At 38.3% G+C, this 26080-nt stretch overlaps 1 protein-coding gene across 1 annotated transcript; it reads right to left on the minus strand.

Annotated features, from left to right (window-relative positions):
- Positions 1–51: 51 nt before the first annotated feature.
- Positions 52–26030, minus strand: LOC120205146 (probable serine/threonine protein kinase IREH1). The gene is made up of 22 exons (XM_039205064.1): positions 25237–26030; positions 22579–22643; positions 22275–22457; positions 21386–22201; positions 19707–20304; positions 17051–17115; positions 16748–16930; positions 15310–16674; positions 14662–14834; positions 14289–14535; positions 13914–14006; positions 13689–13829; positions 13498–13590; positions 4478–4682; positions 4081–4166; positions 2194–2282; positions 1548–1599; positions 1359–1415; positions 1090–1263; positions 910–987; positions 395–553; positions 52–297 (listed from the first exon to the last, which is right to left on the minus strand). The coding sequence occupies exons 1-21, from the start codon at positions 25886–25888 to the stop codon at positions 470–472; spliced, it is 5499 nt and encodes a 1832-aa protein (XP_039060995.1). The 5' UTR covers positions 25889–26030; the 3' UTR covers positions 52–297; positions 395–469.
- Between the last annotated feature and the right edge of the window lie 50 nt (positions 26031–26080).

The following is a 26080-nucleotide window of genomic DNA, read 5'->3' on the forward strand; positions in this document are numbered from 1 at the left end:
AGTCGGCAAGCAATTGGACTGCTCTTACAACACAAACAGCCACGCTGCTTTGTTTAAACTCTCCAAAATAAAATGGGATGTGATTTCATTGCTGATGTTTAAGAGTGAAAGGCTAGAGATAACAATAAAAATAAAGGGAGCCCCATAACTCAAACTGCAGCTTTTAAAGTAGGGTTTTACATTAAAGGTTCTCAGAAGTCAAAAGCAGCTGCTCAACTAATAATTTCAAATCCCCCGTGTAGATGGAGCCTTTTACTTCCCCAAGCAGCAGTTTCAATCCCAAGTTTTCTTCTATCTCTGCATTGGTGAACAAACACCTCATCAATTTACTTAATAATATTTGCACAACCCACAGTAAAAGCAAATGAAATAAAACAAGATTGAAATAACATACATGTACAGGGTATACAACCAACACATCAATGTCTAAAACAAACATCCCAAGCTCTCCCGAAAAATGAGGATCTTCCTATGCATTAGAATTCGCTGGATGATCGTCCTTCCACCCTTTAGAAAGCAGATCATAGTTAATTGATGCCAGCTGGGACAGATTCTACCAAACCACATGGATAAACACAGTCAGGATCAAGAAAACAAATTACTATAACCATCAAGCGATATGTCCCAACTGGTCATTGACACAGATCACCGAGCTATTTCAAATCAACACCATGACTACAATGCCATGTTGCAGAAAAGGATATGTTGTTAGTTGTTGCATACAAAATTTAAAGAGTTCCGCAAACCAAGTATTCTTATACTTATGTATACAAACAACTTGGATGAAGGCAAGATTGGTATAATAAAAAACCAAAAAGGAGGGGGTAAATTATTTTATAAAATGCAAACTGATGCACTTATATTCAAACTGAAAGAAATACCCGATACAATTACAAGGTAAAAGAATACCTTAAATGAGAAATTACTGAAAGAATAATTGACAGATGAACCGGACTCAAATTCAGCAAGACCTCCAAATTCATCTCCCTGCTTCATTTGTGGCCAACAGATCAACAGAAAGTCAAGAACAAAAATCATTGATAATCTTAATCATCACTTAAGAAGTTGAACATTTCTGGGCTAAAATACCACTTCCTCTTGGCGGTTGCTCAGGCAACTACTACTACCACTTAAGCTGTCAACATCACTCGAATCATCAAATTCACTACCAGGATATGCATGCTCATTTGAAGTATTCCATGAGTAACGACTTGTAAAGTAACTAGTATCAAGAGCACTCTCTGAACTGGGAACAAAGGCAGCCTGTAGAATGTGGGAAGCAAGGTGAGAAAATGGAAGACACATGGAAACAATAATATGGCTCAGAATTTTATAATTTATGGAAAACACATTCTCACCTTCTGCCTTGCAAGTGTGTCCCAATTGATATCTTTGAAAAATACATGCTGCTTCACCTGGTTAAAAATTTCATCGGTCATGAATCAAACATCTAAGAGAAGCAATTAAGAAAATCGTGCACCCAGAAGTATAAAGAAAAGGAAAACAAAACAACCAAAGGTTGTACTCGTATTAAGAACAAATATCACCTCGGAAGCTCCTCTGGATCCAAGCCTCTGATGAGGATCTTCAGTCAACAGTCTGAAAATGGAATACATTAATAAAATTTAATTCCATAGAGGCACTTAAACCAAGAAAAATACAAAAAAAAGAGCATTACTTCTTGGGATACTTAAATTTGAAAATAGTGATTTTGAAGAAACCTTGGTTAAACATCTCAATGCAGAGTATATCTTATTGAGAAAATACTAAAGCTAAGGATATCGATATCATTTTGCCACCAACCAATAACACTCAACTTTTTTTTCTTTTATATTTTACTTTTTAATATAAAACGAGCATTAATGGTGCTATATACACAGGATACTTTTTTTTTGATAAGAATACACAGGATACTTTACATATGAAGATGTGAAAACACTGTAAGATCTACATACCTTGATGTTCTAGAATGTTTCTTTCACTTTTTTGACGAGGAAATATTTAGATTACACAGAAAATCAACAAAGTACATGGATTTATTTTTTCAATCTATAGGACTGAAACCTCTCTTGAGTAAAGCAATAAAGCAAATACAGAACACTTGGGCACGTGCTTTCTTGCATTACAACTGTAATTGATTTCAACATGAATCCAATTCTCATGAAATGCCAATGACATCAACGAAATTCTTACCCATCAATTAGATCTTTTGCTTCCAGGCTTATTTCTTCTGGTGCCCGTGGCCAAGGTATTTTACGGTTGAGAATATTATCAAATATTATCTAGAACAAAAATATGAAAGAGAATGAATGTAAGAATGAGAACTAATTTAAAATGCAATTTCAAAGTCAATGGCACACTAATAATTTTTTTGATAGAATATTAGGCCTCATTAAAAAACCCCTTCATATCCTACATGTTACAATCGTAACATGAAGGACATAGGAAGGAGGAAAAGAGTGCCTCTAACTTTCATTAATGTGAACAATAAAACACCTCCACACCTAAACCTCTAACTGCTTACAACATAACCTTAAGACATGACACTGATTACATAACACATGACCCAAGTTTCCCTTAAGAAGAACAACCAAAGCTCATCATCACCTTTAACCACTACAGAAAACCTAAACACTCAACCTATACCAGCTTTAGCTAACTCATCCGCTTCCCAATTTGCAGCTCTCGTAACATGCCTGATGATAATGCCCTTTCGTTCCACCCTAGTAGCTATATCCCTCACCAAGGACTGAAACATAGGAGTACTTAGGTTCGGATTTTTAATCCACTTCAACGCATTAGTAGAATCCGATTCCAATATAACTCTCAGACTTGGAATATAATCTACTTCCTCAATAAGAATCAACCCTCTTTTAATCACCAACAACTTTGCAAGTAAAGGAGGATCTCCCCCAACCTTCTCTGAAAACGACCCGAGCAACATACCTCTGCCATCCCTAATCAATCCCCCTATTCCTCCCTTATTCCATCCCTTGACCATCGCACCATCTACATTAACTTTTAAGAACTCCTCCGGAGGGGGAATCCACCTAGATGAAGGAGAAGACCTCATTTTCCGACTGCCTGTCAAATCTGCTCATTTTAAATCCCCCACCAATGAGTCAAAAGGAATAAGAACATCCTTAAAAGTAGCTCCAAACCAAGAAACAGTTCTAAATCGTGCAATAAAGAACAACAGAGCAGTATCCACCTTCCCTTTCTGAAAAATCACCTCATTCCTACATTTCCAAATCGACCACAGTACAGCCCTTGGAATGAATCTCCATATATTGGAGCTCGGTACTAGAACATCCCACTAAATTAAAAAATCCATCAAATTCTCAGGAACTACAAAGGAAACATTCCAGAACTTTAAGAATTTAGACCACAGATCCCACACCACATCACAGTGCAGAAACAGATGTGAGACTGACTCATTACACTTCCTGCACAATGGACATATGGTGTCTTCAATCCCAGTTACTCCTCTCTTCAGCAGTTCCTCCTTAACCGCCACTCTATGATGAGCAAGTTGCCACACAAAAGTTTCCACACGTGCACACTAATAATTTAGAAGCACTCCAACAGTAACAATCTTCAAAAACTTAAAAGAAACCCATCAAATGGAATCATCATTAGAGTATCCAAGTATCCCTGCTTTTTCAACCAAATGATTATCTTTTCTTTTTAAGAAGTATCAGGTTTCCCACACGTCTCGAGTCCAGAGTCCCAAAATTAACAGGAAGTGGGAAAATCTAACAGGATAGCCATGCAGTTTTCACTCAATTAAACAGAAGATACACCTTGATTGTCCAATATTTTAGAAAAGAACCATTGTACTCCTTAAACTGTCAGCAGTTTATAACACTGCCACAAAAACAACTGAACGATGGCTTATGTCATCCAATTCATGCATTACCAAAACGAAATTATGAAGGTAAAAACATCATTGAAAGTTGTCATTGAATGCCAGTCAAAGAAATGATTGAATTTGAGAAGGAAGAAGGGAAATAAAATTGCATCACAAGTCAAAGGGAGTGGTACTGGCAAGAACTAGAACTCATAGAATCAAGATATTACCAGTGGATGCTCTGCATTGAAAGGTGGAATGCCAACAATCATTTCAAATAAAATGACACCTACGGACCACCAATCTGCGGTTGCACCTGAGAAAAATTGGATGGTGTTATGAGCTTGCTACTTTAGAACATGTTCAACCAGAGAAGAAATGCAAATACTAACCAAATACAAACAAATATGTTGAACTTATTCAGCTACCATGGATTTCGAGCTAATTATAACCAGGATATCAGTAATAAAATCAATTAGTCAACTAAATAATTTGAATCTACATTGCTTAAGCATCTGGTATATAGAAATTTTCAGGTTAACCAAACGAATCAAATTTGATCTTTAAGGCACACAGGTAACGAAAAGATAATTAGAGAACCTTAAACTAAAAAAAGGTTATACGAACCATGTCCTGTTCCCAAAAGAATCTCAGGCGCCAAATAGTCAGGTGTACCAACAGCAGAACGTTTCTTCCGCCTCTCATGCTGATGCTCAGATGCACATAACTGAGGCTGCTCATCATCAAGTAGAGATGTTCCGCTAACTGCTGGACCAGACAAATCATCAGTACTGTTGATGAGACCAACTTTTGATAGCCCAAAATCTGTCAACTGCTCAAAGGAAAAAAAATTATTGTAAGTTTTAAATGGTATATGTCGAGAATATCTAAATTAAATATTAGATAGAATCAGTTTTTATTCTATTAGTTATTAGATAGGATCATTTTTAATTAGATAGAATCAGTTTTTTATTCTATTAGTTATTAGATAGGATCATTTTTAATTAGATAGAATCATTTTTATTATGTTGCTAATTTTATGCATCTTTTTATGTAAAGTTGTTACATTGTAAACTCTATTTAAGTCAGCCATATTCAGCAGAAATAAACACGATTTATTCTGAACAAGTTTTGTTTTTCTTTATGGTGTCAGAGCCAAAATGGCCAAATTCTACGATGATACCTCTGGTATCGACTCTATGAGTTCTACTCGCTCACCTTCAATCACCCTAAACACTGAATCCTTCCAAAACATATCCATCACTTCTCACAAGTTGAATGGAAATAATTTCTTACAGTGGTCACAATCTGTGAAACTGTTTATTCGTGGCCGTGGAAAATTCGGCTATCTCTCAGGTATCACTACGAAACCTGCCGAAGAAGAAGAATCTGAAAGATGGGAGGCAGAAAACTCGATGATTATGTCTTGGCTCATAAATTCCATGGATCCGAGTGTAGGGAGAACTTATCTCTTCCTACCTACTGCTCATGACATTTGGAATGCTGTGAACGAGACCTATTCTGATCTCGGGAACGCAGGACAATGGTTTGAACTAAAAACTCGATTATGGAGGCTAAAACAAGGAGAAAAAACTGTCACTCAATACTACACTGAACTCAAGACCTTGTGGCAAGAGGTTGACATGTTCAGCGACTATGAATAGAGTTGTGCTAAGGACAGGGCTCTATTCCAGAAGATGGTGGAAAAAGAACGCGTCTTCGAATTCCTTGTCGGCCTTAACAAGGAATTGGATGAAGTCAGAGGGCGCATCCTTGGTCGTGAACCACTACAAAGCACAAGAGAAGTCTTCTCCGAAGTCAGACGAGAGGAGAGCCGGCGGACAGTCATGCTTGGAGGCCACTCACCAAATCCCACCGAGTCTTCTGCCTTGTTCTCGGGTCAGCCACCACGTCGCAACGATCGTCGGAACGACAGAGATCGGCCAATCTGTGAGCACTGCAACAAGCCGGGACACACTACACACTAAAGCCAAGTGTTGGAAGCTACACGAGAAGCCAGCCGAGAATTTTTCAGCCAATCGAAATTCTCGTAATGCAAAGGGATTCCATGCCTCATCTGAAGATGCTTCTGAAGAGCCGAAACCTGCCTCAGAACTGTCTGCCTTCAGCAAAGAACAGCTAGAGCAATTGTATCAACTAATGAGTTCTCATTCCATATCCAACACTCCTAACCCATCATCTTATATTGCCTCTTCATCATTAGCCCAGAAAGGTACATATCCTACAGCTTTCATAGCCGGTTCTAAATCAAACCCTTGGATCATAGATTCAGGGGCAACAGATCACATGACCGGTAATTCCTCCATATTCTCATCTTATTTTCCTTTATTTGGTAATCTGAAGGTAAAAATTGCTGATGGCTCCCTAACCTCTATAGCTGGAAAAGACTCTATCATTATTTCTCCATCTCTCACATTACTAAATGTCCTACATGTCCCAAAGCTCTCTTGCAATCTCATCTCTGTTAATCGTATTATTCATGATTGCAAATGCATTGCTACAATAACATTTGCTGGATTTGAATTTCAGGACCCTTGTTCGGGGAAGATGATTGGCAATGCTAAGGAGGTTGATGGACTTTATCACTTGGTCACGGACAATCCTTCAAATAAACAAGTTCAGAAACCGAGATGCTTTACTACCTTGTCTTGTGAGAATGAAATAATGTTGTGGCATTATAGGTTAGGCCATCCTAGTTTTAATTATTTGAAATATTTGTTTCCAAATCTTTTCAAAAAAAGGGACGGTTTTTCTTTTCAGTGTGAAGCTTGTGAATTGGCAAAACATCATAGATCTGTTTATCCATCTTTAAAGTATATGTCATCAAAACCTTTTTCTCTTGTGCATAGTGATATTTGGGGCCCTTCACGAGTAAAAACAGCCTCAGGATCTAGATGGTTCATCACATTCATTGATGATCACACTAGAGTCACGTGGATTTATTTACTAAAACAAAAATCCGAGGCAGCAAGTGCTTTCAAAAATTTTCACTCACTGATCAATACTCAGTTTCAAGCAAATATTCAAGTTCTTAGAACCGATAATGGTCGAGAATGTTTTAATGCAATCTTAGGTGATTTTTTGAAACAAAAAGGAATTATTCATCACAGTTCTTGCATTGATACTCCCCAACAAAATGGAGTTGCTGAAAGAAAAAATAGGCATTTATTAGAGGTGACTAGGGCTTTACTGTTTGCTATGAATGTTTCTAATCGTTTTTGGAATGAAGCACTCTTAACAGCGTCTTATTTGATAAATCGAATGCCTACAAGAGTTCTTAATTATATTACTCCTTTGCAAGCTCTAAAGAATATGTTTCCTGAAAATAGATCTTTCACTGATTTAACACCTAAAATTTTTGGTTGCATTGCTTTTGTTCATATACACGGCCAAAATAGAGGAAAACTCGATCCCCGAGCACATAAATGCATATTTCTAGGTTTTTCACCAACACAAAAATGGTATAAATGCTTTGATCCTAAATCTGGGAAGTATTATGTGAGTATGGATGTCACTTTTTTTGAAAAACAACCTTTTTTTGACAAAAACTCCCTTCCGGGGGAGAATGACTCTGAAATGAGTTTTTGGGAACAAACATCCTTGCCAAAATTGGTTGTAAATAGCTCAGTGGAACCAATTCATATTTCCGTAACTAATCCTAGGATTTCACAACCTATAAATTCACAACCTCGTGAGACTCAGGTAGAAACCAACTTGGAACCACCTACTGAACTTCGTGTTTATTCTAGACGGATGACTCGACCAAATAATGTTCCACCGGTCCCCAAGGTATGTCAACCATCGGACTCGACTATGGTCCAAGGTACGACTTCTCTTTCTCCTATTTCTTCTCCAAATTTAGAGCCTTCTACAGAATTCTTTGAACCCATAGCCTTGCGCAAAGGTGTTAGATCATGTACCACAAAACATCCAATATCCAATTTCTTATCTTATAATAAACTCTCTCCAGATTTCAAAGCTTTTTCCACCAGGATTATGGATGATGTACTACCTAAGTCGATACATGAAGCTCTAGAAGTTCCGAGATGGAGAGAGGCAGTTTTTGAGGAGTTAAAGGCCCTGAAGAAGAATGACACGTGGGATCTAACTCCTTTACCTGAGGGGAAACAATATGTAGGCAGCAAGTGGGTGTTAACCATCAAATACCATGCAGATGGCTCGGTCGAGAGATACAAGGCAAGACTCGTAGCACGAGGCTTCACTCAGACATACGGCCTTGACTACGAGGAGACCTTCGCACCTGTGGCCAAACTAAACACCGTACGTGTCCTACTCTCACTAGCCGCCAATCTGGATTGGACTCTCAGACAGTTTGATGTGAAGAATGCGTTCCTAAACGGTGAGCTAGAGGAAGAGGTGTTTATGGAAGTTCCTCCAGGCTTTGATGAATTGAAGAAGGATGGCAGGGTCTGCAAGCTAAAGAAATCCATTTATGGATTGAAACAATCTCCGAGAGCCTGGTTCGAGAGATTCACGAGAGCTGTGAAACAACATGGTTACACTCAGGCCCAGTCTGATCATACTATGTTCTACAAACACAATAATGGTAAAATTGCTATTTTAATTGTGTATGTAGATGACATTGTTATGACAGGAGATGACACAGTAGAGTTGGAGTCGTTGAAGAACTTCTTATCCAACCAGTTTGAAGTCAAGGATCTAGGACAACTCAAGTATTTCCTTGGAATGGAGGTGGCTAGATCCTCAAAAGGTATAATTATCTCGCAAAGGAAATATGTCCTCGATATCTTGAAAGAGACCGGATTACTCGGATGTAAACCAGTGGCGACTCCTATTGATCCGAATCAAAAACTCGAAAAAGAAGATGGTGCTGAGCCTGTGAACAAGAATCGGTATCAGAAACTGGTAGGGAAATTGATTTATTTGGCTCATACGAGACCAGATATTGCATTTGCTGTGAGCTTGGTTAGTCAGTTTATGCATTGTCCCTCAGAAAAACACTCCAAAGCTGTTTATCGGATTCTTCATTACTTGAAAGGGAGTCCTGGTAAAGGAATCATGTTTTCGAAGAATGGAAGTCGAAGAGTGGAGATCTTCACTGATGCTGATTGGGGCGGAAGTTCTACAGACAGAAGATCTACTACCGGTTATTGCTCCTTTGTCTGGGGCAACTTAGTTACTTGGAGGAGCAAGAAGCAACCAGTTGTCTCTAGAAGCAGTGCGGAGGCCGAGTTCAGAGCCATGGCGCAAGGAGTATGTGAGTTGTTATGGCTTAGGAGGATCTTAGAGGAGCTGAAGGTTGAAAGAGATAAACCGATGAAGTTGTATTGCGACAACAAATCGGCAATCAGTATTGCTCAGAATCCTGTACAGCATGACAGGACCAAACATGTCGAAATAGATCGACATTTCATCAAGGAGAGGCTGGAAAATGGCGATATCTGCATACCGTTTGTTCCATCATCAGAGCAGCTCGCCGATGTTCTCACCAAGGGACTGTTTACTACGATGTTCGAAGGATTTCTGTCCAAGCTGGGAATGATCGATATCTATTCTCCAGCTTGAGGGGGGGTGTCGAGAATATCTAAATTAAATATTAGATAGGATCAGTTTTAATTAGATAGAATCAGTTTTTATTCTATTAGTTATTAGATAGGATCATTTTTAATTAGATAGAATCAGTTTTTTATTCTATTAGTTATTAGATAGGATCATTTTTAATTAGATAGAATCATTTTTATTATGTTGCTAATTTTATGCATCTTTTTATGTAAAGTTGTTACATTGTAAACTCTATTTAAGTCAGCCATATTCAGCAGAAATAAACACGATTTATTCTGAACAAGTTTTGTTTTTCTTTAGTATATATAAATAAATTAGGTACAGAATAAATAATCTCAACATCACATTTTTTTAAAGTATCTTCATTTTGCTTAAGAAACTAACAGCTGGCAGAATAAACATAGGTCGTCCCCTGACCCTCAATTAAATCACATCCAACCTGCAATTTTTTTTTTATAGAAATAGGAGGCCTCATTAAAAACCTCCCTCATAGTAGTCCTTTACCCTAAGGCAAGAACCGCCCAGCGGAAGGAGGAAAAGAGTACCTCAATATATTATTGATAAACCGATCACATAAGACTTAAACAAACTCCTATTACAACTGTTCTCTAAAACACACAAAACAACCAAATACAAAGGTTACAATCACCCAATCCCCTTCTTTGCTAGCTTATCAGCCTCGCAATTACAACACCTAGGTATCAACCTCAGAATATTCTCTTTATCTGAAACAATAGACATTAGAATGTCCCTCTTCTCTCTAGATTCCAGTTTTTAAAAAAAGTCACGTGGGTATGACTGAACGCTCAACCCATCCACAACCTTGACCACTGCCATCAGTCGTCAACTATCCACTTTCCACCGTTCTTCGTCCACCATCACCGTTCGCCGACCACTGTCCGCCGCCCCCGACCGCCGTCCGCAACCGCACTCCGATCTCCTTTCGACGCCATTTTTCTCAGGGAAGCTCGTCTGCTTATGGAGATTCCAAATCTGGGCTTAGATTTGCGATGAAGTCTTCCAATCGGTGTAGATCTATACTTTCTTCACTGCCGATTTTCGCCGCCAACCGCCGTCCGTTTCGACACAGCCACACCACCAAGCTCTGCGTCATTTGGCGACCAAAACCCACCTATCCTTGAGTTGAGAACCGTTGCTGTTCTTCGGGATTTTGATTTTTACTGTTTCGTAATTTCCAGAAACTGTTATTGTTCCACCGTCTACTGTTGTTCAGCCGTCGTTCTGCGTCGACCAGGTTGTTCCTACGTTACTAGGTTCTTTGACATTACCGGGGGTGCTACAAATTATCCGACCATTGCTCTAAATCTGTCTGTTTGGGCTCAACTGGTGTTATTTCAGATTACTGTTTTCTGCTGCTAATTTATTGAGAGCATTCCCGGATTGCTCTTTTGAGGGACAAAAGTTAGGACGGATGGCTCAAAGCTCAAGGAAGGAAGGTGAGATAGTAACTTTGTTTGTGCAAAACATACCGCCTACATATCATTGGAGTGGGTTGAGACATCTATTCGGGAGGCATGGTGATGTGATTAGTTCTTATATAGCAAGGAAAAATGATAGAACAGGAAAGCGCTTTGGCTTTGTTAGATTTTCCAATAGAGGTGACTCAGTTAGAGCAGTCCAAAGATTAAATGGATTCTGGTTATTTGGATATCGGTTATCAGTCAAAGAAGCTCGGTATGGAGCCAAGAATCAAATCTGGAAACTGAAATATCCTTCAACTTCCAGTGCTACAACCAGGGTAGAACAAGGAACAAGCGTTAGTGGAGAAAGTCCGGAGGAACTTGCAAGAAGGAGGACTAGGTTAATTCAGGGGGATGTAGATGAGGAAGTTGTTCGAAAGCTCCAGAAGTGCCTCGTAGGAACGATGACGACGACATGCTCTTCGAGTCAGGTGGATGACAAATTACAAGCTGGTGGTCTAGGAGATATTAAGACCAAGTTCCTGGGAGGGAGAGATTTCTTATTGCAAATAGCTGAGGAAGAGTTATACAGAACCTTGAAGGAGCAGAACTGGTCGCTTTTAAATGAAGTTTTCCAGGAAGTTCAACCTTGGTCAGAATCTTACAAAGCTTCAGAAAGAGGATTGCACAACAATGGGGAGAATGCTTAGCGTTGGGAGAAAACGCACTTCAAGAATTGGGTTGCGAGGAGATGACTATTCTGATAGCAACTACTAGGAAAGAATTAATTGATGAAGTGGTAGACTTGGAAGCAGGTAGAGATTTATTTAGAATTAGAGTAGTGGAAGTTCCCACAGTTAGAAGGCATTCTTTGTTTCGAAAGCGGGAAGAAAAAGAAGGTGCGATTGTAGTCGATTCTGATTCACTGGTAGGAAGAAACGTGGACTCATCGGAGGAGAAGAATTCCGAGAGGTGTTCTAAGGAAGAAGACAGTTAATTATTATGTATGGGGTACAGAGCTAAAGTTAGCAACTTGTCGGGTGAGGATGAGGAGGAAAGGAACATAGGGAAGGAAATAATTATGGGTCCGAGGAATAATGTTGTTGGTCAGGGGAAGGTTCAAACGCAAATCGAGGAAGTGGTGGAACATGAGGAAGTGCTGGAAACGGTGGAACACGAGGTAATGCTGAATCACGTGGTGAGAGGTAGAATATAACAACAGGAAATTTGGTAAGACTGCACGTGTTAATGAGGGGATGAAGGATAATTTAATAGATTTGCCCATCTTGGATGGTCGTTTAGAGTCAAAGGAGGTGGAGGATGTGATTAATATGGGCCTTACAAATAATTGTGCTATCATAAGATCCAAGGGAGAGGAAGTCCAACAGGATGGGGTTGTGGTTGAACGGGTGGTTGGAAAACCCAAATCGGGGATAGTATGTGAGGATTTGGACCAGAGCCTTGGCTTGTCAACACAATTGAGGGACATTTCTTTCTCGCATAATTCCAGGCAGAACCAGAGAGCTAAGGAGGGGATTAACAATAAATATAGCGCTCTCCAAATAATTGAAGAGAAATATTCGGTTCCCCATAGGAAGACTAGACTCTGCCGAAGCAAGATTAATCAGAAGAAGGTGCAACGCGAGGAAGAATGGACTGAACTTGAAGGCTCACAAGGGTTTTTGATTTCAGAAAACTATAGCAGTGGAAGAATTGGAAGTTTCAAGTGATTCACATTTGATTATGGAATGAAGTTGGAGGTTCGGATGGTCTCCGTTGACAAGACGAACAATAAGTGGTAGAAAGGTGGATAGAGTGATTTCGAAGCTAGCTTTTTGTACTCTTATACTGTGGAAGCTCATGGCTTTTGTGTTAGAATTTGGTTTCTTTGGAATGAGTCAGTTGATATTGAGGCTGGCAAGATGATGGGTTCTTTCATAGTATCTACAGATCCAGGCCCTCCAACTTTGCTGGAGTTTTTTCCTAGGTTTTGTAATATGGAGGCAGACAAGTTAGCTAAGGAGGGGATTGGTTGATTGTTTCAGGCATTTGGTTGTATTGTTTTATGTTGTATTCCAGGAAATGTTTAGGCGTTAAGTCTTCATTGTTGTTGCTAGATTGGTTAATAGCTCAACCAAAATTTATACTTTGTTAGTAGCTTAGATGGTTTAGGCTGAGCTAGTTATGTTGTATAGGGTTGTCTTCGGTTCTTTTTTGGTTTTTTGGTTATGTTGGGAGTGTTTATCTGGTTGTATCTTATGTAATTTCTTTTGGTTAATGAAATCTTTAGGCACTCTATGTAATTTCTTTTGGTTAATGAAATCTTTAGGCACTCTTTTCCTCCTTCCGCTGATTAAAGAGCTTCTCTACAAGCTCCTTTAATTAAGAAGGGGTTTTTAACGAGGCCTTCAATTCCTATAAAAAAACAATAGACACAATTTCCTTAACTAGATTTGTAAGAAAAATAGGAACCGAAGGAGCTTTAATCCAATCCACTGCTGACTTGCAATCACTTTCAATAATCAGCCAATAGGGTCTTTTCCCCAACTTAGCCAATAGTATAAAACCTACACTTCATCTTTAGAATTACTGAAAAATGACCAAGCAATGTACATCTTATATTCGTCAAAACAACGGAAACAATCTCATATGAACAGTTACCTTGATATGACCATCATGTGCAATCAACAAATTATCAGGCTTCAAATCACGATGAACCACGTGCAAAGAATGTAAATACTCCAAGGCGAGCACCTATAAAAATATGTATATCTTTATATAACTGAACAGAAGAATTCAACTAACATAAGAAAAGGTATATATTCCTTGTAATAAATGAATCTAAAACTTACAAGTTCTGCAATGTATACACGGGTAACCTCTTCATCCAAACAGCCCAAATTTCTTAACAATGAATATAAATCACCTCCATTTAAATACTCCATCACAAGGTACAAGTTTTCACGGCATGTAAATGAATAGAAAAAGCGAACCTGATAGTATACAGCACATAGAAGTAAGAATAACATATCAAGTTCTAAAGAACCGTAAATTCTTGGCAAGTTTGACCTGCTCACCACAAATGGGTTGCGGACTGAAATCAAAATGTCACGCTCTGCTAATATACTTTCAACTGCATTCTTGCGAATCATATCTGCCTTCTTTAGCACCTGTAACAACACATAAACATAATTTTAACTGAACCTAACTCCATGTGACCTCTCGGTCACAAACTAACAGAAAAAAATTATGATAAGTATATAAGATAAAACATGATACAGCAGAAAATAAAGAGGGGAATCACAATAAGAACCAAAAGGGAAATGCCCTTAACATAAAAGAGACATATAGGGAACTAATACAATCTAAAATAAATGAATAAAATATAAATAACTAAATGTTATATTTATTAGTAAAAAAGATCTTAGGGAAAGAAAATCGAACTTTGGAACCTTTATTGCAAAAAGATCCCCTGTTGTCCTCTTTTTTGCTAAGAAAACACGTCCAAATGCTCCACGACTAATTGGTTTTATTATCTCAAAGTCATCTATGGAGGTACGGTCCTTAGATGAATGAATAGGGCTAGTCCTCAAACTACGAACCACATCATCCTCTAAAGGAGCATCCTCATCAATGACAGTGCTTGTTATATCAACCTTTTCATCCTCGACTAGCTCACAAAATTGCAAGTACTTCTCCCTAAAATAGAAAAATCATAACCAAATAAGAAAAGCAAAACAAACTCAACTAGAACCTTTTGCTCAAGGTTATGCATTGTGTTTTTTCTATATAAATCTCAAAAATAAGCAGCAGCAACAAAATTACCTGATAAGCTTCTCAATGCGTGCACCAAATGTTTCTACTGTTAGCGCATCAAATTTTCTGCGATCTATGACAAGTTTCAAGTCTTCAAGACAAGACAGCAAATATGGCACAGAACGATCATCAACGGATGGTGTATTTGCTACACATCTGGCAATATCAGCAAGTTCATTCATCTGCATGATCAGGAAGGAATTAAAACTTGGCATAGCCAAAGTAAGATTATACTTTCAATTGGATCTTAAAAAGAAACACCTCAGGGCCACAAAAATCCACTCTTCAAAGCAGATATATAATGCATATGTAATGATGGAGTGACTCCTATACATTCTCTGTATAAGCAACAATTTGGCAGTCTACTGCAGGTGCATGACAGCCTTGTATTTACAACAATTAACTGGAAACAGATTTCAAAATCACAACACAACAGAGAGAAAAAGTAAAATAACATTCCATTTCATATGAGGAAAACCAAAACAACCAAAATGAAGAAGACAAAACGAGAGGAGAGCTGGGTATGGAGGAAAAATTAAAAGGAAAAAACTATGAAATTGGAAGTAAATATAAAAGAGCATACAGGTGCATTGCAAATATAACAGTACATAGAAACTAAAGCAACTCTTTCTGAAATAAAAACTGGAAAAAGGATACCTGTGGGAGATCTTCTTGCTCAGAAAAGGTACCCTTGCCCGACAATAACAAGTCTATCTGACTATTTTTTGGTGTCAATAAAGGGGATCTAGGAGTCATGCTTCCTGCAGATGATGTTGTCATTCCTTGATCAGATTTCGGACCAAAGCGAGTTTTACATGACATTGATGGCAAACCCTTAAGGTCATCCATAAGAACTGAATCATCCACTTCTGGAAAACAATCAAGCATGTCTTCTGAGCCTCTCCTGGACCAGTCACTTAGTTTAGGAGATAGAACATCAGATTCCTCAGTCACACTTGAATTTGATAGTTTAGCAACATCTGGGCTCCCTGAATGTTGCATATCCTTATTAGCAAATAAGTCTGTCATCTTCTCAAGCATTTCAGCAATTCTTACAAGGCGATCGTCAACACCTAAGCCCTTCTGATCACAACGATCAGCAACAGCACATATTCTTGAGTGATCTTCCACTTTTGAGGTGGGAACCTCCTCCTCACAAATGCGACATATTATAGAATTTTCTTCAGAACCAGTCGGTTGGTCTCCCCAATAACCCCAAGAAACTTTGTGCTGATGCTTAGAAGAATGTTCTTGAGATTCTTTTGCAGGAGTAGGCTCCTGAAGCTTAACGGCAGTCAGATCTACATCAGAAGCTCTTGTTTTTTTCCAGGTTTCAACCATTCTATTATTCTGCTCCATGGAAGTAGTTACTTCCTTTGGACTTTTTTTGGCAGGAGACGGGAGTTTCTTCCAGGAAGCTATCCTATCTCTGCTCACAGAAGATTCCATGTTCTTTTCAGTTTCGTCAATGGGAGCAATCAAACTTCCTGGCAGTACAACATGGTCCTTCCTCCAATCTAAGGCATGTTGCTCCTGACTATAAGATTTCTTAGATGAGGAGGCTTTTGAAGCCTTTGACACACTCAAACTTTTAGCTTCTCTTAGGAGCCCTGAGGAAGTTCTCTTGTCTGCAGGATGCAGGAGTCTAGATTGGCGAAGCTGTATCACAGGTTCATCCTCAGCCAGCCCACTTTCTTTGTGGAACTGCAACAATCTTGTACACCTTGTGAGAATGAAAAGCATCCGTGTATACAGCTGCTTCAGCATTCCTTGAGGATGTTCTTGACGCTTATCATCTAGCTCCTGAACAATGCCTTCACACTGAAGCCAGAACTCTCCAGGTGGTGTCATAGCACAGCGTCGAGCCAGAATCAGCAAATCCTCAATGGACTCCTGCCACTCGGGATGACTTTCAGAATTCTTTTCGAGAATTCCAACCAGATCTGCAGCAAAAATAGCCAAATCAGAGTTCACTTCCTCTTTCGCTTTTTCAAATTTTGCCCGAATGACAACCACAATTTCCTGCATAAAACAGAAATCTAGTTAGGAATACAAACTGCAAGAAACTAAGAAACAAGAAATAGGATAAAAGTACCTCCAAGTTGTTTAAGCGTTTAGGTTTCCAAAATGGGAAAGGCCGCACTCCTTTCGAATTTAATTCATGGGAAAAGCTCTTAATATCAGCAGGAAACCTCTTCTGAGGCCCACTTGTAAGTCGAAGAATAGCTTGAAAACGGGGGGATTCAGACTCCTTGGCGTTTTCACAATCATATGAAGTCTGCGAAAGAAAATATTCTAATAATCAATAATACCATCACAAGTTGAAAGTTAATTGCAAATAAAGAACAGTTCCCGTGTAGTAAGTGAAAGGAGAGGATCAATGAAAAAAATGTTGTACCTCAGGTGCACGAAAATCAGAACTTTTAAAGCCTCCAGAGTGGCCCCATGGTGATTCGTGTCGCCCTGGTAATAATATTCAAGCCAGCAAAAGGAACTTTTGAGAGAAACATAACAAATTTCCAACAATCCTTCAGGCAATGGAACCTTTTCTACATTAACCAGCATGCCAAATAAAGCAGTATTTTAAACCCTCTAGAAGTGTTCTAAATAGAAAGTGCTCAACTGGTCAGAACAGAAAGGGCAGAGAAATGGAGAAAATGCATAGGAGAGAAATTTTGCAGTTCAAAATAAATATATAGGAATCCCATGTTAGAACCAGACATGCTTTCATATCAAATGATGATTTGTAAACATGATAGTTCTGTACACTATTGACTACAGAATGCATGGATGATACAAGATATATAAGATAATATCATATCTTATAAATTGTTTTTTAGTTTGACTTTATGAGAGAAAGAATAGTCCGTCCTCTCAGCTCAGTGCTCACGTATTCAACAAATTTCGTCTGCTTGTTTAACTAGATTTTAGTTTGTGTTTTCATTTTAACTAAAGAAATTCTTTAATCATAAGATTTTGACATCTCCGTCTTTGGTTTCATCGGCTTAGATCCAGCTGAGATCTACGCCGATCTCTTTTCTTTCCCTACAATTTCTTCCTCCTTTTTCTCTTTGCATTCGTCTCCTTTCTTTTACTTCTTTCACCTCTAATTTCTGCAATTTTCAAAGCTTAGATGAACTAATTGATGAACAATAGCCCAGATTTATTGTCATCAAGGTTTTAATTTTAGTTTTGGGTATCAAATTAAGTTGAACTTCTGCTAATCTTAGCACTGTATATAACTTTTGGGGGATTACTTCCCATTACAGACGCGCATATGAAGACTGCATATGAAGATTGTTCAACTATGTATTATTTATTTATTTATACATGCATTGCATTTTATTTTATTTTTAATTTTCTGACTGCCGGAGGTCTTCCACGGAAGCTACTCTCAACCTGGCATTGGGGGCAGCCTACTACCCTACCTCCCCCTTACCCCATTGCATATGCGAATAGGGTTTTGTTGTTGTTGTTGTTGTTGTATATCTTATAAATTAATTAGATTTAGATTGAAGAAATTATAATTACTTACAAAAAGAAATTTTAAAAAAAATAGTGAGTAAATAAAGTCTATGCATCAAAATGGACAAAAAAAACAATTAGTAGTAATACAAGTGTTAAACTGATGTTATCCCACATTGGTGTCATATATTCAACTTGAAGCTCTCCACACATTTCCAATTGTTTAAAGTTAGATGTTTAATAGAGTGTCAGAACTCAGGCTCTATTCTATTGTTATAGCATGTTACAGTGCCCGTTACCCCTTTCGAGTTTGTCACATAACAGGCACCTTTGTCTCCACCTACATGTAATGAGTCTGTTAAATGGTTCTTATTCTTCACTGGTGTCTTATACATAATAAAGTTGGGTTTTTCCGCTTATTTCCAATTGGTTTTAAGTCAGATCTTAACAATAAGCAGCATATTTTGATCTCATAGTAATAGTTTGATTTCTTAACCTTTGGATTTATTTCATCATCAGTAGCATGATTGTAAGACTCGCTAACTTAGATATCTTAACAAGTTTTCTCAGGTTTTAGCTAGCTTTTGTCAAATCATGTTTTGACAGGTTTTGGTAGGTATATTACAATTTTAGTACAGGTTTTCGAGTTCATTTTGCCACCTCTAATGATATCTACCAAGTACAAACTGAAGTGAACATTTATAAAAATCCATTTTCAAATTAATAGATGCCTTTCTTTCCCTCAGAATTCAGCAAAAATTTAAAGAATAATATTGAAGAGCATAAATAAAACTTAACAGAAAACATTTAAGCATATACTTTTTTTCCATTTCGGAATCTGACAGCTCAAGTAACTGCATAATCTCAGATTATTTCTTGAAGAACTAAACTTGATTCTCTATTTTTCCTTTTTCTCATTTGCCAGCTACATGTGAAATGCTAACTATCCAAGAACTCACAAGACACAGGTATGATAAAAGTAATTCTTATAACCTAATCCACTCTATGTCTTTTATACAGCATTTCAGATCAATGCCCTAAATAACGCAACTTCTTTGTCTCACACGTTGTCTCTTCTCTTATCAAAAGGACAGAGGGAGTCCAATTCTAACCTTTTTTTTCTTTTAAACATCTGTATTAAAGTGCAGAATAAAATTCTTAAATCTTGTGACAAATTTACGTGGCGAATTTAAGCTTCCTTGACGTTCTACCTACCTTTTCGGTTATACCTATATGATGGCCAAAGCCAAAAACCTCAGAGCTGTAACCCAAATCTTAGACTGGGGAATCCAAAACCGTTAAGTGGCATAAACAGACCAGCTCTTCTCTTGTCTTCAATGGTTAGGTGCTTATCACCTAATTTTGACAATGTTCGAACATTGGGAAGCAAAAGATTGTTTTGAGCATTCTATTCAGCAACCAATCACTAAATAACGAAATCCAAAACCAAAGCCCCAGAATGGAGGAAGCAAAGAAACAATAACAACGAAACAATAGTACTGCCACCAAAGTGTCATCAAAGGCACAATGAAAAGAATAAATATTCCGGGGGGAAAAGGCACAGTAATGAGACAGAGCAAGATCAGTACCAGCTCCGGAGGATGATTCCCCATTCTGCAACTGGGACTTCCCTTGTAGACTAGGGCTCTGCTCTCTAGAGTGCCACCCAGCACTAGCACTTCCAGTTGACATACTATCCGAATTGCTCGCGTTGTCAAGCAAACTTTCTTGCAGTAACCTCTGGTTCAACCCGACTTTCTTCCCAGAACCCGATTTCCCAGAGTTAGCACTGCCCCGAGCGCTAGTTGAACCTCCTGGCCTGGACAAGTTACTAGCTCCAAGCACTGAAGCAGAGGCACTTTTCTCCCCTCTGAAACTGAAAAAACTCTCCTGGGGCAAGGGACCGGATCGGGTCTTTATCCGATTCAACCCCAAGGAAGAGGCCAGCAGGGGCGAGACGGAAGAAGGCCCGTCCTTGGCATCGGGCTTCTTGGAGGTAGAAGAAGAGGGCTTGGCAGCAGGGGTTTGGGGTCCTTTGGGTTTGACTTGGATTTGCTTGGGACTGAAAGGGGAGGGTGGATTGGGGATCTGTTGGGAATCAGAGGTGGAGAGTGAAGCTTTGGGTTTTTCTTGTCGGATCGGATCGGGGAATGGGAAGCGGAACGAGGGCTGTTGGATCCATCGGGACTAGAAGAAGCAGATTTCTTAGAAGAGAAGAATAACTTGTTCTTGAACACCATTTCGTCGTCTTTCCTAGAGCACAAGGAAGGATGGATGAAGGGCAGAACCGCCGCTAAATGATTCTTCCTTCAACTCTAGCCATCTTCTTTCATAAAAAGAGAAATAAGCTTAGTTCGTAGTTGGAAGAAAAGAGGAAAGCGTTGAAGTTGAACACGTGAGAAATTGTACAAAGTAATTAAGTATTTGGAGTGATTGGGCTGTGGAGCTCTTCAACCGAAACTACAAAGACGAGACTGCGACATCCAGCGGAACTATGGATATGCAAAATCCATTTACTCAGCCTTTTACACGCCCAAGGCCATCAATGTTATTTGTCCAACTAATATTTTAGATTTAAGTTTAAAATATTTATTTTGATCCACAATTAGTTCGAATTTAAATTTATTCACATTTATTTTAGTTTAAAATTTAATTTTTCAGTTTTTTAAAAAAAATTATTAAAAATGAGAAACATATATTTTTATTTTTTATAATCTCACATGTATTTAATTTTATTGTATTAGTGATTGTACAATTAATTTCAGATTATTTTGTTTTGTTTATGATAATATTTTATTTGATTTCCCAATTTAGATTTGATTGTTAATGGGTATTTCTTTTTATTTTTGAACAATTCTTATTTAAGGAGGACAAATAAACATTTTGCTTTTAATGGTCTTTTTTTTTGTTACAAAAGAGGGACCACTGGGTTAGCGGTTGGTAGAGTTTCTTCTCAATGCGTGCATATCAAATTGGAGAAGTCTTTGGATTTCAGTAGGCGGGTTGTGCAACTCAGACAACCTCGTTGAAATTGTGGTTTTGATTTGAAAATAAATTCATTCTTTTTAATTAATAAATAAAGAAAAAACTATTTAAAGTAAAAATAAAGAAAATAAAGAATACAAATATGAAAATAAATATGATAAAAACAACCTCAAGCCTCGCTTTGACTCAATTTTCTTCGGATCATCGAATTAGATTTTCTCTTCGGGATTCAGGTCGGTTACTTTGTCTACAAGGGCAATCATCGTTATTATACTTTGTATACCGAATAACCCCAAGAAACTTTGTGCTGATGCTTAGAAGAATGTTCTTGAGATTCTTTTGCAGGAGTAGGCTCCTGAAGCTTAACGGCAGTCAGATCTACATCAGAAGCTCTTGTTTTTTTCCAGGTTTCAACCATTCTATTATTCTGCTCCATGGAAGTAGTTACTTCCTTTGGACTTTTTTTGGCAGGAGACGGGAGTTTCTTCCAGGAAGCTATCCTATCTCTGCTCACAGAAGATTCCATGTTCTTTTCAGTTTCGTCAATGGGAGCAATCAAACTTCCTGGCAGTACAACATGGTCCTTCCTCCAATCTAAGGCATGTTGCTCCTGACTATAAGATTTCTTAGATGAGGAGGCTTTTGAAGCCTTTGACACACTCAAACTTTTAGCTTCTCTTAGGAGCCCTGAGGAAGTTCTCTTGTCTGCAGGATGCAGGAGTCTAGATTGGCGAAGCTGTATCACAGGTTCATCCTCAGCCAGCCCACTTTCTTTGTGGAACTGCAACAATCTTGTACACCTTGTGAGAATGAAAAGCATCCGTGTATACAGCTGCTTCAGCATTCCTTGAGGATGTTCTTGACGCTTATCATCTAGCTCCTGAACAATGCCTTCACACTGAAGCCAGAACTCTCCAGGTGGTGTCATAGCACAGCGTCGAGCCAGAATCAGCAAATCCTCAATGGACTCCTGCCACTCGGGATGACTTTCAGAATTCTTTTCGAGAATTCCAACCAGATCTGCAGCAAAAATAGCCAAATCAGAGTTCACTTCCTCTTTCGCTTTTTCAAATTTTGCCCGAATGACAACCACAATTTCCTGCATAAAACAGAAATCTAGTTAGGAATACAAACTGCAAGAAACTAAGAAACAAGAAATAGGATAAAAGTACCTCCAAGTTGTTTAAGCGTTTAGGTTTCCAAAATGGGAAAGGCCGCACTCCTTTCGAATTTAATTCATGGGAAAAGCTCTTAATATCAGCAGGAAACCTCTTCTGAGGCCCACTTGTAAGTCGAAGAATAGCTTGAAAACGGGGGGATTCAGACTCCTTGGCGTTTTCACAATCATATGAAGTCTGCGAAAGAAAATATTCTAATAATCAATAATACCATCACAAGTTGAAAGTTAATTGCAAATAAAGAACAGTTCCCGTGTAGTAAGTGAAAGGAGAGGATCAATGAAAAAAAATGTTGTACCTCAGGTGCACGAAAATCAGAACTTTTAAAGCCTCCAGAGTGGCCCCATGGTGATTCGTGTCGCCCTGGTAATAATATTCAAGCCAGCAAAAGGAACTTTTGAGAGAAACATAACAAATTTCCAACAATCCTTCAGGCAATGGAACCTTTTCTACATTAACCAGCATGCCAAATAAAGCAGTATTTTAAACCCTCTAGAAGTGTTCTAAATAGAAAGTGCTCAACTGGTCAGAACAGAAAGGGCAGAGAAATGGAGAAAATGCATAGGAGAGAAATTTTGCAGTTCAAAATAAATATATAGGAATCCCATGTTAGAACCAGACATGCTTTCATATCAAATGATGATTTGTAAACATGATAGTTCTGTACACTATTGACTACAGAATGCATGGATGATACAAGATATATAAGATAATATCATATCTTATAAATTGTTTTTTAGTTTGACTTTATGAGAGAAAGAATAGTCCGTCCTCTCAGCTCAGTGCTCACGTATTCAACAAATTTCGTCTGCTTGTTTAACTAGATTTTAGTTTGTGTTTTCATTTTAACTAAAGAAATTCTTTAATCATAAGATTTTGACATCTCCGTCTTTGGTTTCATCGGCTTAGATCCAGCTGAGATCTACGCCGATCTCTTTTCTTTCCCTACAATTTCTTCCTCCTTTTTCTCTTTGCATTCGTCTCCTTTCTTTTACTTCTTTCACCTCTAATTTCTGCAATTTTCAAAGCTTAGATGAACTAATTGATGAACAATAGCCCAGATTTATTGTCATCAAGGTTTTAATTTTAGTTTTGGGTATCAAATTAAGTTGAACTTCTGCTAATCTTAGCACTGTATATAACTTTTGGGGGATTACTTCCCATTACAGACGCGCATATGAAGACTGCATATGAAGATTGTTCAACTATGTATTTATTTATTTATTTATACATGCATTGCATTTTATTTTTATTTTTAATTTTCTGACTGCCGGAGGTCTTCCACGGAAGCTACTCTCAACCTGGCATTGGGGGCAGCCTACTACCCTACCTCCCCCTTACCCCATTGCATATGCGAATAGGGTTTTGTTGTTGTTGTTGTTGTTGTATATCTTATAAATTAATTAGATTTAGATTGAAGAAATTATAATTACTTACAAAAAGAAATTTTAAAAAAATAGTGAGTAAATAAAGTCTATGCATCAAAATGGACAAAAAAAACAATTAGTAGTAATACAAGTGTTAAACTGATGTTATCCCACATTGGTGTCATATATTCAACTTGAAGCTCTCCACACATTTCCAATTGTTTAAAGTTAGATGTTTAATAGAGTGTCAGAACTCAGGCTCTATTCTATTGTTATAGCATGTTACAGTGCCCGTTACCCCTTTCGAGTTTGTCACATAACAGGCACCTTTGTCTCCACCTACATGTAATGAGTCTGTTAAATGGTTCTTATTCTTCACTGGTGTCTTATACATAATAAAGTTGGGTTTTTCCGCTTATTTCCAATTGGTTTTAAGTCAGATCTTAACAATAAGCAGCATATTTTGATCTCATAGTAATAGTTTGATTTCTTAACCTTTGGATTTATTTCATCATCAGTAGCATGATTGTAAGACTCGCTAACTTAGATATCTTAACAAGTTTTCTCAGGTTTTAGCTAGCTTTTTGTCAAATCATGTTTTGACAGGTTTTGGTAGGTATATTACAATTTTAGTACAGGTTTTCGAGTTCATTTTGCCACCTCTAATGATATCTACCAAGTACAAACTGAAGTGAACATTTATAAAAATCCATTTTCAAATTAATAGATGCCTTTCTTTCCCTCAGAATTCAGCAAAAATTTAAAGAATAATATTGAAGAGCATAAATAAAACTTAACAGAAAACATTTAAGCATATACTTTTTTTCCATTTCGGAATCTGACAGCTCAAGTAACTGCATAATCTCAGATTATTTCTTGAAGAACTAAACTTGATTCTCTATTTTTCCTTTTTCTCATTTGCCAGCTACATGTGAAATGCTAACTATCCAAGAACTCACAAGACACAGGTATGATAAAAGTAATTCTTATAACCTAATCCACTCTATGTCTTTTATACAGCATTTCAGATCAATGCCCTAAATAACGCAACTTCTTTGTCTCACACGTTGTCTCTTCTCTTATCAAAAGGACAGAGGGAGTCCAATTCTAACCTTTTTTTTCTTTTAAACATCTGTATTAAAGTGCAGAATAAAATTCTTAAATCTTGTGACAAATTTACGTGGCGAATTTAAGCTTCCTTGACGTTCTACCTACCTTTTCGGTTATACCTATATGATGGCCAAAGCCAAAAACCTCAGAGCTGTAACCCAAATCTTAGACTGGGGAATCCAAAACCGTTAAGTGGCATAAACAGACCAGCTCTTCTCTTGTCTTCAATGGTTAGGTGCTTATCACCTAATTTTGACAATGTTCGAACATTGGGAAGCAAAAGATTGTTTTGAGCATTCTATTCAGCAACCAATCACTAAATAACGAAATCCAAAACCAAAGCCCCAGAATGGAGGAAGCAAAGAAACAATAACAACGAAACAATAGTACTGCCACCAAAGTGTCATCAAAGGCACAATGAAAAGAATAAATATTCCGGGGGGAAAAGGCACAGTAATGAGACAGAGCAAGATCAGTACCAGCTCCGGAGGATGATTCCCCATTCTGCAACTGGGACTTCCCTTGTAGACTAGGGCTCTGCTCTCTAGAGTGCCACCCAGCACTAGCACTTCCAGTTGACATACTATCCGAATTGCTCGCGTTGTCAAGCAAACTTTCTTGCAGTAACCTCTGGTTCAACCCGACTTTCTTCCCAGAACCCGATTTCCCAGAGTTAGCACTGCCCCGAGCGCTAGTTGAACCTCCTGGCCTGGACAAGTTACTAGCTCCAAGCACTGAAGCAGAGGCACTTTTCTCCCCTCTGAAACTGAAAAAACTCTCCTGGGGCAAGGGACCGGATCGGGTCTTTATCCGATTCAACCCCAAGGAAGAGGCCAGCAGGGGCGAGACGGAAGAAGGCCCGTCCTTGGCATCGGGCTTCTTGGAGGTAGAAGAAGAGGGCTTGGCAGCAGGGGTTTGGGGTCCTTTGGGTTTGACTTGGATTTGCTTGGGACTGAAAGGGGAGGGTGGATTGGGGATCTGTTGGGAATCAGAGGTGGAGAGTGAAGCTTTGGGTTTTTTCTTGTCGGATCGGATCGGGGAATGGGAAGCGGAACGAGGGCTGTTGGATCCATCGGGACTAGAAGAAGCAGATTTCTTAGAAGAGAAGAATAACTTGTTCTTGAACACCATTTCGTCGTCTTTCCTAGAGCACAAGGAAGGATGGATGAAGGGCAGAACCGCCGCTAAATGATTCTTCCTTCAACTCTAGCCATCTTCTTTCATAAAAAGAGAAATAAGCTTAGTTCGTAGTTGGAAGAAAAGAGGAAAGCGTTGAAGTTGAACACGTGAGAAATTGTACAAAGTAATTAAGTATTTGGAGTG

The sequence above is a fragment of the Hibiscus syriacus genome, unplaced genomic scaffold (assembly GCF_006381635.1).
Source record: "Hibiscus syriacus cultivar Baekdansim isolate YM2019G1 unplaced genomic scaffold, ASM638163v2 tig00012307_pilon, whole genome shotgun sequence".
In the NCBI taxonomy this organism is placed as follows: domain Eukaryota; kingdom Viridiplantae; phylum Streptophyta; class Magnoliopsida; order Malvales; family Malvaceae; genus Hibiscus; species Hibiscus syriacus.